General features: G+C 42.6%; 1 protein-coding gene across 3 annotated transcripts in view; it reads right to left on the reverse strand.

Annotated features, from left to right (window-relative positions):
• The window catches only part of SMARCAD1 (SWI/SNF-related, matrix-associated actin-dependent regulator of chromatin, subfamily a, containing DEAD/H box 1), a 45,665-nt gene extending 34,487 nt beyond the window's left edge, over positions 1-11,178 (reverse strand). Inside the window, exons 1-3 of one of the 3 annotated variants that reach the window (XM_040599425.1) lie at positions 10,959-11,178; positions 10,464-10,728; positions 612-786 (exon numbers count right to left, since the gene is read on the reverse strand). In XM_040599425.1, the coding sequence (XP_040455359.1) occupies positions 612-786; positions 10,464-10,659 (371 nt within the window). In that variant the 5' untranslated portion in view covers positions 10,660-10,728; positions 10,959-11,178. Of the gene's footprint in view, positions 1-611; positions 802-10,463; positions 10,729-10,768; positions 10,896-10,958 lie in introns of those variants that run through there. The other 2 variants (XM_040599411.1, XM_040599418.1) reach the window with 2 other exon arrangements.
• Positions 11,179-13,232: the final 2,054 nt, after the last annotated feature.

Here is a 13,232-nt window from a genome sequence, read left to right on the forward strand (position 1 = left end):
CATTCCAACTAGTTGCAGGACATGTCTGTCTACATCTCTTCTCTCCTGCACTCTCAATGCTGCCTTTTTAGCACCCACACAAGTGACTCCTGCACGCTCTTCCCTCCCAGCTTATGCAAAAATATCAATTTCCAATTAAGTAAAAAAAGTTTCCACAAAGCACAGCAAACACATCATACAACTAATACTTAACTTTAGCTTGGGAACTCTTATGCTATATACTGAAACTCAACTTGCTTTCCTGTCCACCACAGTTTCATTAAAAAACCAACAAGCTACAATCAACTCCAATACAGTTTTAAACTAATAAAGCAAGTATTTTATGGTTAAGCTTTCAAATGCCATTAAAAGCATTTCAGTAGGGCAAATACACAGATGTTTAATGAACATCACATAACCAACATCACGGAACCTGTCCCTCACGTCTTCTCTAAGAAAATGGCTTAAGAGCTGGATTCTTCTTCCCTGAAAATCCAGGAAAGTTTTGTTAGGGGCAGGTAAATCTCAAACCAGTACACCGGAACCTAGCCTCTGATTCTCAATTCAGTATTTCAATTTAGAACATCACATCAGGTTACTTAAACATTACAGAAAACTGGCTTAAAGCTTACATTACAACGGCATCTCTCCTTGGAGCTCTGTTTTCTTTCACAGCACTGAAATTTCTCGGTTCTTCATCTTCGCTATCTGAAGACACATCTAGGAACTGTACCCCTCTTCGATGCTTGAAATAAGATTGTTTCCTTGTCCATTTGGCTTCAGGAGTTTCTGGGACAGCAGAATACCCTGTGCAAGCCATTTCAATAGGAGAAAAGATAGACAATGACTTACAACTTATGACTTCCAATATTTATCTGTACTTAAGAGCATGAGACAGCTGATTTCTTCCTTATACACAGCGACCATTTAAACAGAACTCACACCCTTATGTATGGAAAATTCCTGTAAGCTGTATTCCTTAAAGTGGGAACTTACCTGGCAAAATATCCTCATAATTGTATACAAGGAATTTAAGAGATCATGTATTTTTTGTTAGTAATAAATACATTTTTATTTTTGAAAAAATGATTATCAGCAAAATCCTCTGACCGACTTCCAGGCTGCTCAGGACATGGATAGAAACGTCCTGGTATATCCAATGGCTGATTTCTGATCTGCTGGTCTTCACAGCTTTTCAAAAATGGAACATCAGTGTTATACTGCAGAAAATCAGGAAGCTACACCAAGGAACTTAACAGGTTATACCTCTTACAGAGATATAATCTGTTTAGCCAGTCTTTTCCACATTATGATCTAGATGATTCTTAACAAGGAAACACAGCATATGGAAGGATACTTTGTGTTACATACGAAGCATCAGGATATACAGAACCTATAGTTAGGATTTATCACTGTGAAGACATCTCAGGAATCATATAATACCTTCAATGACATTCTCAAAATGGGCCCACCCCACACGCGTTAGCATGTATTAACTTTACAGTTCTGAACGTGCTTCTAAGACAACGAAAAACATAAGCAGCCACTCTATTCATATAATTCCCGAATCAGTCATGAATAACACGACCAAGTGCCCCCGCTGTCAGCTACACGTGAAACCAGCTCTACGTACATATCCAGATGGGTAAAGCATGACCACACAGGGAAATCTACACAAAACCTGACATACAAAGTGGGTCTTGAACCTGAAGCCGAGAGAGGATTAGAACACTGTAAAACAAAATCAAAAAGCCTACACTAATAAAGTTTTCCCTGTTGCCCTCTTTCAGCACAGTACCAAGTGAAGCTAAGGCACAGTATGCTCTAAGTGCATATATTGCGTATTTGAAAGTGGTTTTAACTAAAACTCTGATGCTCTCATATAAGCCTGGGCAAGGTAAAACACATGGTTCAATCCACTGCCTGCAGAGGCAAGAATTGTTCTGCTATCATCTTTAGAAAATCCCAAGGAAAACAAATCACAGCAATTTTTAGTTGATACATATGGACTTGAACGTGCAGCTTCTAGCTTTTCTACCTTTAAACCTGCATTAAACAGAACTGAATACTTGGATGCAATTGCCACCTCTTAAGTGTACTGTTTCATGTCAGTGATTGAAGAAAAGCACTCAAGGCGTTTTGCAAAAGGTATGAGCCAAGAACTGTACGCAGCCTGACCCAGTGCAACAGTCCCACACATTCAAGACTCCATTCCTTTCTACCGCTTTACCATTTTTACAGGCAGTGCTGGAAAGAAAGAATAGTTGGTAAGCCAAGTAGTTTTAAGATCAGACAAATTATGGACCCTGGAGGCATACGACTGAAGAGAGAAAGAAGAATGTGTGGAACAGAAAACACAACAGCTGCAGAGAGCATTTTCTGTAAGAAAGTAATCTTGCAGAAAATAAACTCAAAATAACTTACTGTGGCAACATCTGGTGGAGACAAAAAGAAATCCTAAAAGTACAGGCAAATTGCTGACATAGGAAACTACCTGGTGATACTGACTTTGAAAGGGAAAGGTACCCAATAAACTACAAAAATATAGTACTCAATGTTACATAGTGCACTACTGAAAAGGAAGAAAAAGAACATGAAAATGGAGCTTAACACTGATAACAGGTATGGGAGTGAGCATAATCTAAACTTCTTTAACAGCCATGAGGAATAAGGGTTCAATGACAATTCAAAAAAGCAACCATTGAAGCCTTACATCTTCAGATCACCTCAGCTACACATTGAAAAAATCCTACCAAAAATATGAAATAACTTCTAACCAGGTATTAGCCCATCCGTTTGGAAATGGAGGAGCGAGAAGAACAGCTATCGTCATCTCAGCTTTCAATACACACAAGATCACAGCCTGTGAGAGAGTCCGTTACAAAAAAGGAGAATTGTCTTGTTTCAGTACCCTGTTTCAGCAGAGAAACCCATGTTTAATTTCCACCTACAAACCTTTGTAACTTGCCATTTCCATATTTCTTACTTACCAGGTAAAATAAGGGGTTTGCCTTTCTTCATGCCAAAGAATTTGCTTCCCAGATGACTGGCAAGCTTCACCTCCGACCCGCTGCTGCTGCCACCCAGGCCCACGCTCACCTCTGGTCCAGCACCAGGGGCATGCAGGCAGCAGCCGCGTCCCGCTCCCCTCCTGGCTCACCAGGACAAAGGTCCGCCAGCAGCAAACACACACACACACACACCCTCCCAGTCGCTGGCCTTAAGACACCCGGTCCACCCGGGAGGGAGCCTCAGTCTCCTCCCTTGCTGTCACCAGAGCACAGGAGCCCCCAGGGCCTGCACCCCACTCTGGCTGCCAGCACAAGCCCCCTTGCACAGGCTCAGACACACACGCCATGATCTCCCCACCCTTTCCCTGGTGGCTGACGCTGGGTCCCCTCATCTTGGGCTGCCCCATGCACAAACGGGCGACTCTGACCCCCTGGCTTCCCAGAGCACCTCACACACTGGCTGGCTGGTGCCCTGGTACCCCCACTCCCTGTGCAGGGGCTGCACGGGGGGTGCCATCACAGACACAGAGACCCTCGCTGGCTGTCACTTCATTTTACACTCGCTTTGGTCCCTCCAGCTGCTGGCACCCCAGACACATGGGCCACTGTGACCCCAGTCCCTCGCTCCAGCTGCTGGCACTTTGACCCCTCCCTGTGCACACGGAACAGATCCCCGTCACCCAGGGAAGGAGTTAAATGAGGATTTTAATGAGAAGACAGGACTGACTATGGTCATCACAAACCAAGCATGGCCAGACAAGCATGCTGACCTGTCTATGGGTAACTGACCCCAGTTACCCCCTTATCTCTCTATTTTCCCCACACTTGCTCCTCTTCAAGCCACCCTGATTCCTCTCTCACCTTCGGCTCCTCTTCTTGAGCATTCATCACAAGTTTTGTACAAGCCTAAAAAGCTCTTATTTTGCATCTCATAGCGAGTTCCATACCCCCAAAGGCAGCAACCCTCCTCACCCTGAACGGTGCTCCCAACAGCCTTGCTGCTGGCTCATGGAGATGGGCACCAGCCTCAGCCCTCAGCTCATAGGGCTGGTGGCCCTCCTGTGACAGCCCTGGGAGAAGCCAGGGCAGGGGTCATTCCTCCGATCAGGTTACTCAGGCTCCTCCACTCACCACCACACCTCTGTGCAAAGACAAGCCGTTTACCCATGACACGACAACACAAATCCTACCTGCATGACTGGTATTGAAGAAACTGGAGGTTTCCACTGTTGATGGCATCTGATTTACATTTTATAAAAATGGGCGAGAACACACAATGAGAGAACAGGTAGAAGAGATTTGAGAAAAAATAGCTATGGTTTATTAAGAGTCTCAGTGAATAAAAAAACCAGTAATACACTCTGAACTGGGGTGGTGCATGGCTGAAAAAAAAAATAAAAATCTCTACACTTTATTTCCTAGAAGACAGAGCTCTGAATCATGAATAAGAAAGTAAGACCAAAACAATTAAACAGGGAAGGTGCAGGAGAGTCAGCTACAGAACTCCCAAAGAGTTGAGTATTAATAATACAACTGTCAGTATAAGTCCTCATATAAAAGGATTCTACATCCTCCTAATGCAAATACAGCATCACGAGCATCCTCTCCCCTCTAGCGCATCAATTCCTTCTCCAATCTCTTGCGGCTATAGTCCAAACACTGGTGGTGCTTTCTCAGCTGCTAACTCTGGAACCATAACTTTGGCAGGAAAGAAAATTAGTTCCTTCTGTCTCTTCTCATTAATGCAGAAACTTGCTGAGTCAAGTTACTACAGAGCGTAACACCAGTTTTCAACGATGATTTACCAGCACGCACTAGAGATACAGAAGAGGCTAGAATAAATTAATCTAATAACCAAATGCAGAAGTGAGCTACATTGTGTATAATTCCTTCACCTGTGATAAAAGGCCTCAATTTTATATTGAGTCATAAAAATCTAAACCTTTTCTATCACTTTCAAGAGACAATAGAGGATTACAGTAATGATTTTTACAAGAGACAAAAGTCTCACTTTGCCAAGTAATCTTGTTATCTTAGTAAGCATGTAATAGTGCTTCCTAATAAACTTAGGAAGGCCTGAAAAGCATTAGTTCTGAAGTAGTAACATACTGTCCTAAGACAGGCCTCACTACAACCAAGACCAACATGCCAGCAGTATAAAGTTCCTCAGCAGGATCTTCTTCTATCTATCCAGGTCTGGAAGATGTGTTGCCCTTGACACAGTTGCTTTGCTTTATCTGAAACTGTTTAAGTTTTAAGATGAATACAAGAGAAACCTCTGGGAATGTATCAAACATTTCAATTAAAATTTAGACCTAAAGATGCAGGCAAATTTATTTCAGCAATTCCTCTCTAACAAAAAAAAAAAAAAAGCAGAAAAACTCTGAAGGTTATGAAGTTGGGCTAGTCAGGCAAGGACTATCACAATAGGACAGAAAGACAAAATGTATGAAGAGATGTGAATAGAAATATCAAAACAGGTCTGTAAGAAACACAAGAAGTTCACATCTCTACCAAATTAACAGAATCCATCAAGCCAGTTTTCCAGATCTCTGCCTTGTAGGTTAGACCATATTCCAAATATTGCCACCACAAGTAGCGTGACACACAAATGGCAGGCACTCGTAACAGCTTTGTTAAGAAGCATCCTTATTGAATTTTAAAAAAGTTGACAAAATAACATGGTTTAAAAAATAATTTTATTCTTTACAATATAAACCTTGAATGAGGTTTACATTTAAATAAAGAGTATTTACTGTTTCACTTGGTGACTTCTCATTTTATATTTAGTTTAAATAGCAATCATTGTCCAGTCTTCATGACAGCTCTTAACTCCTATACCTATGAAATGCTGCATTGTCTGGAAAAAGAATTCTCCCCCTCCTCCACCTATTGTACTGAACAGAATCCCTTATTAAGGCAGGGAGGTGGGAGGGAGTAGAAAACACATATGTAATAAGGAGTCCTCATATTTAGAGCAAATTATAACCTTGCATAGTAGTAACAGATTAAACAGTTATTGCCACAGCATGTTATTATTGAAGGCAGAATTTCCTGATTATAGGCAATTAAAAAGGACTATTAAGGAGTACCTGCAATCATAAGACCAGTGTTTGTCTAACACCAGAAGTAAGAAAACACAGAAGCATCCCTAAGTGGAGACATAAACAACAAAAAAACCCCACAACAGACTTTTTGCTGTCCTACAAAGAGACTCCATGAAAATAACTGGATCAAACTGTCTATGGTTATATGCAGACACTGTTTAAGTTATGGATGAAGGTACTCAGATGCAACTGTTCTATAATGTTAGCACAAGTATTCTGCTTAGTTTAGTCAGCAAACACACAGCTTCAACTGCTCTTGAAAAGCTTTAAATTTTTTTGTTATGCTTTTTTAAATCATTCACCAGAGTCTTTTCGGAAGCATGTACCTGTGCAGAGCCACAATGCATTGCTCTATAATTCTAAATAAAACCTCCTACACAAACTATACATCACACTCCAAGAAAGCCAGCCTCTTCTCTCCCAAATAAAAACCAAACTGAGATACTATTTAGAGACTTAACACCTTTACTAACACTGCACAACATTCAAAAATTAATTTCCACCTAGTTTTGGAAAGCAGTATCAAATGCAGGTTGCTCAAGTCTAAAAGCTAATTAATACTCCATTTTCAAAGCAAAGTCTTTTTCATCTGCTAAAATAATCCTACATATCAGTGTCAGTCTAAGGTGCTTCTCAAAGACACTATTTTAAAATTATGATTACTTCAACATTATCTTCCCATGAATCCTGAGAACAGTTCACTAGGTACTGCAGTCATTACTTTTTTCCAGAAATGCTTTAAGTAGAATTATACTCTACCATGACATATGCAAGAGACATGACCTCTTCACATCATGAAGAAAATGACAACAAATGAGAATAAGAAAAAAGTGCATGACATGATACTCTCAACAACATAACCTGGAAGTGCAGTCATTTGGGTTATATATTTGACTAGTACAGACAGTATGAATAAAATCAACCATCAATAACAGGATTATATATATAGTAGTTTAATTTCAATTCACTGTTGAAGCTTTGTGAGCATGCTTTTTGAATAGAAATGTAATTTTCAAATTCAAGAACCTAATTCGTATACTTCTAATACAGTTCTGTTTTATTTCTACAGTTGGAATAAGCTCATTATCTTATACATCAGGCTATTTACATAAATTTTCAATTAGATTTTTAAAATAAGAAGATAGCTTCACTATTTTCTTAACAGGCTAAGAAAAACCAAATGTACTATATTTAGTCAATAACAGTAATTTTTATGGACAATTTTAATATGTCACTCCAACGCATTTTTCCCACTCTTTAGAGAGACGTATTTCAGATATAATTTCCTAACTGCCCCTGTAGTTGGTTTCTACCCCTCAGTTATGTGATGTTCAGAATTACCACCTGCAACTCGGCTGCAAAGTCACTGCAAGCCTGCATAGTTTTGAACACACACAGGTGCATAGAGATCACCAATTCTTCTGGCCATTATTCTACAGATAGCTTATTAAAAACGTAAGATACACATGTCCAATACAAACCAACAAGAAGCTTTACCCAAGGTGCAGAACAATCTACCAATATTTGTTTGTTCTGGGAAAACAAACCAAAAAAAATAGCTACAAAGGTAACTGTGTTGCATGATGCAATAGACATCTGACTACTTTTTCCAAGATGAATGAAAATAAAACAATTGTATGTTTTCAGTAAACACTTATTTCAGGGGACTCAACAAAACAGAAATTTAAAGAAATCCCTAGGAAATAATACTGAACCATTTGCACTCCTGAAGGGAAAAGTCTGATTTTAAGAGTCTTTTTACATAAACAATATGATTGCATGGTAACAAATGAAATAGGACAAAAAACCGCCATCAGCTATTTAACAATATTTTTTGTTTGTGTAAGTGAAAAAGAATACTCTCCTCATTTCCCTAGTTTCAAGTACCAATATTTTGTGAATCCACTGTGTTTGTCTTCAGAAGAAGTATGAGTAACTGTTGTCCTCACATGACTTATAGAGCATCAGGGCAAGTTATTTTTAGTTATCTTTGTGTAAACTGCTTCTTGTACAAAAGAACTCTATACTTTTGACTTACGTATTCAGCAGCAGAGAATGCACACAGTGCCATAAGCTGGTCATCTCTGCACCTTTTCCATGATAATTCAAGAAAAAAAACAAATAGCCATCCATTCCATTTGACTCAAAGCAAGAAAACTTCTGTCTTCCTGTGGCTAATCAGGAAACAAGAGCGACAGGCATCTGCTAATGAAAGCCAATCTTGTCTTTTACACTGAAGTGCCTCATATTCTGTAGACAAAATTTGAGTGATTTTCAGTTAACATCTATAAATGTAGAAAGTGTTATTTGATTTTTAAAATAGTTTATCTATTCCTTTAAATGAATTACACATGATTGTAAATAAGTGAAAAATAAGTCACCAAACCACTCTATCACCTTTAAACAGTATCTGTGAAAGATGAGCATAATGTAAATGCAATGTACTAGGAATTACATCTCAATTTATAATGTTAATTAGTGTCCCAGTTCTACACCAGCATCTCTGTCCATGGACTCTTATTACATTGGCCACTTGCTGCAATTTTGTCTGCACTTCTCTGTTCTACTGGTAGCTACCATCATCTCCCACTAGTTTTCCTCGCAATCACTCAGCCTTCCACAACAGTTCCTCTTTTAGGCGGCCCTTCATCTTTCCTTTTATCACCTCCTATCTAAACTCATACCTCTGAATGGGGTATTAGGTCCCTTCTCCACCTCAGTCCTACCGCTGTACAATATAAGCCAAGGGAGATCAGGATTCTGAAAAACAGGCTCCAAAGTTTGTTGGTCTACCTACATGTTTCCACTGACAAAGTCAAGTCCCCAGGCAGATTAAAGGAACAAATACAATATTAAAAACAAATAAATCAAAGACAAATGAGCCACAAAAAAAAGTAGCACCACGCATTATATGACACCTATGTTCACCGTTCAAGAAGGGTACCTGCATTCAGTAGCTCCTATACCACACAAGACAGTGACTTACCACAAACAGGAAGATGACACCTGTTCCAAATTGCACTTCCTCAGAGTGCCAGATTCTTCATGCAATCCATTACAAAGTACATTTATGCAGAAGCCACAACTGACAGTTGATTACTGCTTAAGTTCTCCCTGCCACCAAAAACATCCTTTCTGCTAGTGGAGAGGCTACTTAACTTCAGACTGGCAACTCTCAAGCCAAGATTTAGAGGGTGTGTTTGGGTTTTTTTAGACATAAAGCACCAACTGATATTTGCTAATGTAAATGTGAGTGCACTCCAGTCAACCTGCACAAAACTGAAATTCATGGAATAGTAAATATGAATCTACTATAGTATTTATTCGGCTCACCTTTAAAGGTGGAACGCCTCCTTGTACATGAAAGGTTCCCTGTTATCACACAGATAAGGTACTACGATAAACTGCTTTCCACCAGGGAAAAGTATGCAAAACAAATGTCATTAAACCACACCAACTGATACTGTTGCTCCATTACTGACTAAACGCACAAAGTCGTCTGATCTCTCCAATAACACTTGCACCTCAACATTGGTATCAGAAGTTGTATAGAATATCTGGAATTTATAAAAACATCAGAAACAAATAATTTTTGTTCTTTCATTCTTACTCCTTCAGTAACAGAAAAGCCACTGGTGAACATGACTATGCAGTTGACAACCTTCACAGTTGTTTATTAGTATTGATTGATGAATCCAAACAGAAACAGCACACACTTAGTGTATCAGCCAAACCAACCAAAAACACTCGCAACTTTTTCATGTTTCCATGAAAACCACTAGCTACTGTCAGGAAAGAGAGCAAACACTATTACAAAACTATTAACACAATGACCTTGTGAGAATCAGCAGCAGGTTTCTCAGCTCCTCACAAAACTGGTCCAACTGAAAAGAAACTGTTTTCTTTCTTTTTAGTTTTACCCATGATATTCCACACTCCATTAGCCTAGGACTCTAGTGAAAAAGTTGTCTATGTAGCATTATTTGTCAGGCAACTAAAAGGTATTTTTTCTCTTTGAAAAGCCTGAGATACTATATTAGTGTAAAATAGGTATCAGTGAAGATAACTAATACATGGGAAAACATAACACACTTTAAAAATGTAAACTGTAGCTTGCTTACACAACTGAAAAAAAAATATCTCAGCTTTAGCTACCAAGTTTCCAACTTGCCTGTAAATACACAGGATCAATTGGAGCAAGCACTGTTACAAATAAGGATACTGTTGTGGAAATTGCTGTGAAATACGTGTCCATAAAAAAAGCACATTTGTAAAACAAGCAAAAAGAAAAAAAAAGGCGACAATTATTTTATTTCTAGAAAGTACTTGCACTGTTATTATGCTACATGCAAAACACCTGACTCACCAGTTATCTCTGTCACATCTGAAGCTGGAGTATCTGGCCTGTTGCTATCATCTGTAGATTCATCCTCATCCCCTCCAGGAGCACCACCCGCTGCAGTAGAATCAGCTGCCTGGGCTGCCGAAGGAGACACATTTTCCTGCTCCGCTTTTTCTCTCTTCCTCTCAAAGCGAAAGCGGTCCAAATTGTAGAGACTCATATTCTTAACCTATCGCTCTTGTCTGCAAGGAGACAAGACGGGCTCGAGTGGGCAGCTCTGTGGGAAAAGCTACGAAGAGGAGAGAGGCGGAAGGGCTCATCAGAAGTACCTTAGAAAAACGCTGAAGTGACCGGCGGGAGCGGCCGGGGGGCCCCACCGACCTGGCGCTCCCGGGGAGGAAACGGGCGCCAGCGATGCCGTCAGGCGGCGCGGAGCCACCCTGCCACCCCTGCCCGCCGCCCTCCTCCCCCCACCACGGCCGGCGCCCCCTGGGCCCCGGCGACGGGCTGCGCACGCACCTGCCGCTCACCGGCGCCGACACCGGCGGGCCGCGGGCAGGCGAGGGCGGCAGCGACGGCAGCGGCGGGAGCGACAGCAGCACCGGCCGGGCCGGGCCGGCCCCCGAGGCTCCTGGTCGCTAGCGGGAGGCGGCCCGGGCGGCGGGGAGCACAACGCTCCCCGATGGCGACGGCCGCGGTCCGCTCCCTTCGGAACCTATGCGTGCTGGCGTCGGCGCTCCGATATGGCGTCACTGCCCCCCCACCAATCACCTCGCCCGGACGCGGCGCGCCAGCGCGTGCGCTTTCGCGCCTTTTCCCTCGAGACGGTCCGCGTTCGCGGGGCTGTGGCGGCGGCGGGGCCGGCGCTGAGGTGACCGGCGTGTGCAGCTGCCAGCCCCTGGGGCCGCCTGGTGCCGAGCGGTGCGGTGTCCTGCCAGCCTCCCCGAGCTGAAACCTTTGGGCAGGGGACGGCGAAGAGGCCATGGCAAAAGCTGTGGAGCTGCAGAGCGCAGGGTTTAGGGCAGGTCTCAGCCTAGGCTCCTCAGCACACTTCTGGAGCTGTGTCCCTTTGGCAGGGTGGGTGGAAAACCGCCGCCTTTTGAAGCCTTGGCTCAGGGCGCCTGCCACGCTCTGCTTTTCAGCTGATGCTACGTGGCAGCGGTGTGCAGGCAGCTTGTCTGCACAGGCAGAGGCCTGTGGGGCTAGCTGGCATTGCACTGAGCATGTCGCCAGGGCTGAAGTGGTGTTCTTAAACACTGAAAGCAGCAAAGAGTTACCAAAACTACTTTTAAACATCTGTTCTGCCAACACTAGTCACCTGTGAAATAGAGTGCTTCAAGGCCTGGCAGAAATTAGTATTGTACTGGGGAACCAGGTGCAGTAGCTATTAAAAACACTTGGGAGAGGTTGTGTAAGCTAACAGGAAAACAAAAAGAAAAGCCACTTCCCCATCTGTCGCACCAGTTCTGTAGCACTGGGCTCACAGAGAGCTTCTTCACCGTTGACATTATTTGCCATTTAAATTGCAGTAGCCCAAGCGTCCGAGCGAGAGTCATGGCTGGGCTGGGCTAGGTTATGTGCCGCTGTCAGCGTGAGTTACTACCACGCTGCGTGGAGGCAGGGCTGACCGTTGTCTGCGAGACTTGCTAGAGCCTGAAAGCTGGAGGTGATCCAGGTACTTCCAGAAATGCCACCTACACGTACATTACCTCTACCTAGACATTTCTTTCTATCAAAATTAGTTTCTATCACCAGTAGTCAGCAAATCTAGGCCTTGGCAACCTCACACTGAATCATCTTTATCATAAAGTTTGGTTTTCTGAAGGAGACTCATGGAAGTTGTCCAGCGCTGCCTTTGCCACTGTGCCCTTTACAAAGCATCGTGGAGCTCAACGGTCAGGCTCACCCAACATGAGCAGCTGGTTCAGCTCCTTTGTGCCTGATTTCAGTTATCCTGCCCTTTCCATTGGGCAAATGGCAAGGAGAAGTTGTATGGGCTTCAAAAGACTCTTCCATCTCACATCTAAGTGACAAAGCCACCTCTCATCATTTATCAGTAGTGTGTCCTCTTACTCCAGCCTCAGGGCTGTGGCAGAACCATTTGTCATTTTGGTCTGTGCTAAAGCGAGAACATAAAAGTCAGCACTGAACAGGCAGATAGGTTTTGAGGAGCAAAAAAGCTTTGGAGGAGCCCTTTTTCAAATCAAGCTTCAGTGAAGATGTCTTGCCTCCAAATAAAATATTAATATAATATTTGGACAGCAGATTAATTGAAATTGGTTGGAAGCTGCATTGTGTTAATCCCAAAATTCAAATGATAAGTTATAGCTGAATGTGTAAATTGAACAGAAGACAGATTTCCCCTGCAGAGGTGGGCACCGAGGCACAGGTGGATTTGCAGAAGTAGCTGGTGGTGAAAAAGCAGATGGTGCAGAGATCGTCTGAGGTTATCCTCGGAGGAGGTCTAAATTGTGCTGGAGAAGGATGAGTGCCTGGCCTAGATACTGCTGACATATAAAAAGGCAACTGGCCTAGGGCTCTCACAGGAGAGTTCTGCTTTGCAAGTCCTGTCTAAAATAATACAAACAGCAGACCTGTCTGAAAAGGGGAGAGGGAATCTGCCTGTGAGCGCAGGGTCGGGCTACTGCCAGCTTGAAATTTCAGCCACTTGAAGAGCAAGTTACTCCCCCCCGCAAATGCGAATAAAGCAGTTCATAGGTACATCAGAAACTAAGCTCATTATAGGAGGAAAAAGGATGGACCATGAGGACACTGACTCGAGCGTGTGGGTTT

Source organism: Falco naumanni, chromosome 1 (assembly GCF_017639655.2).
Source record: "Falco naumanni isolate bFalNau1 chromosome 1, bFalNau1.pat, whole genome shotgun sequence".
In the NCBI taxonomy this organism is placed as follows: domain Eukaryota; kingdom Metazoa; phylum Chordata; class Aves; order Falconiformes; family Falconidae; genus Falco; species Falco naumanni.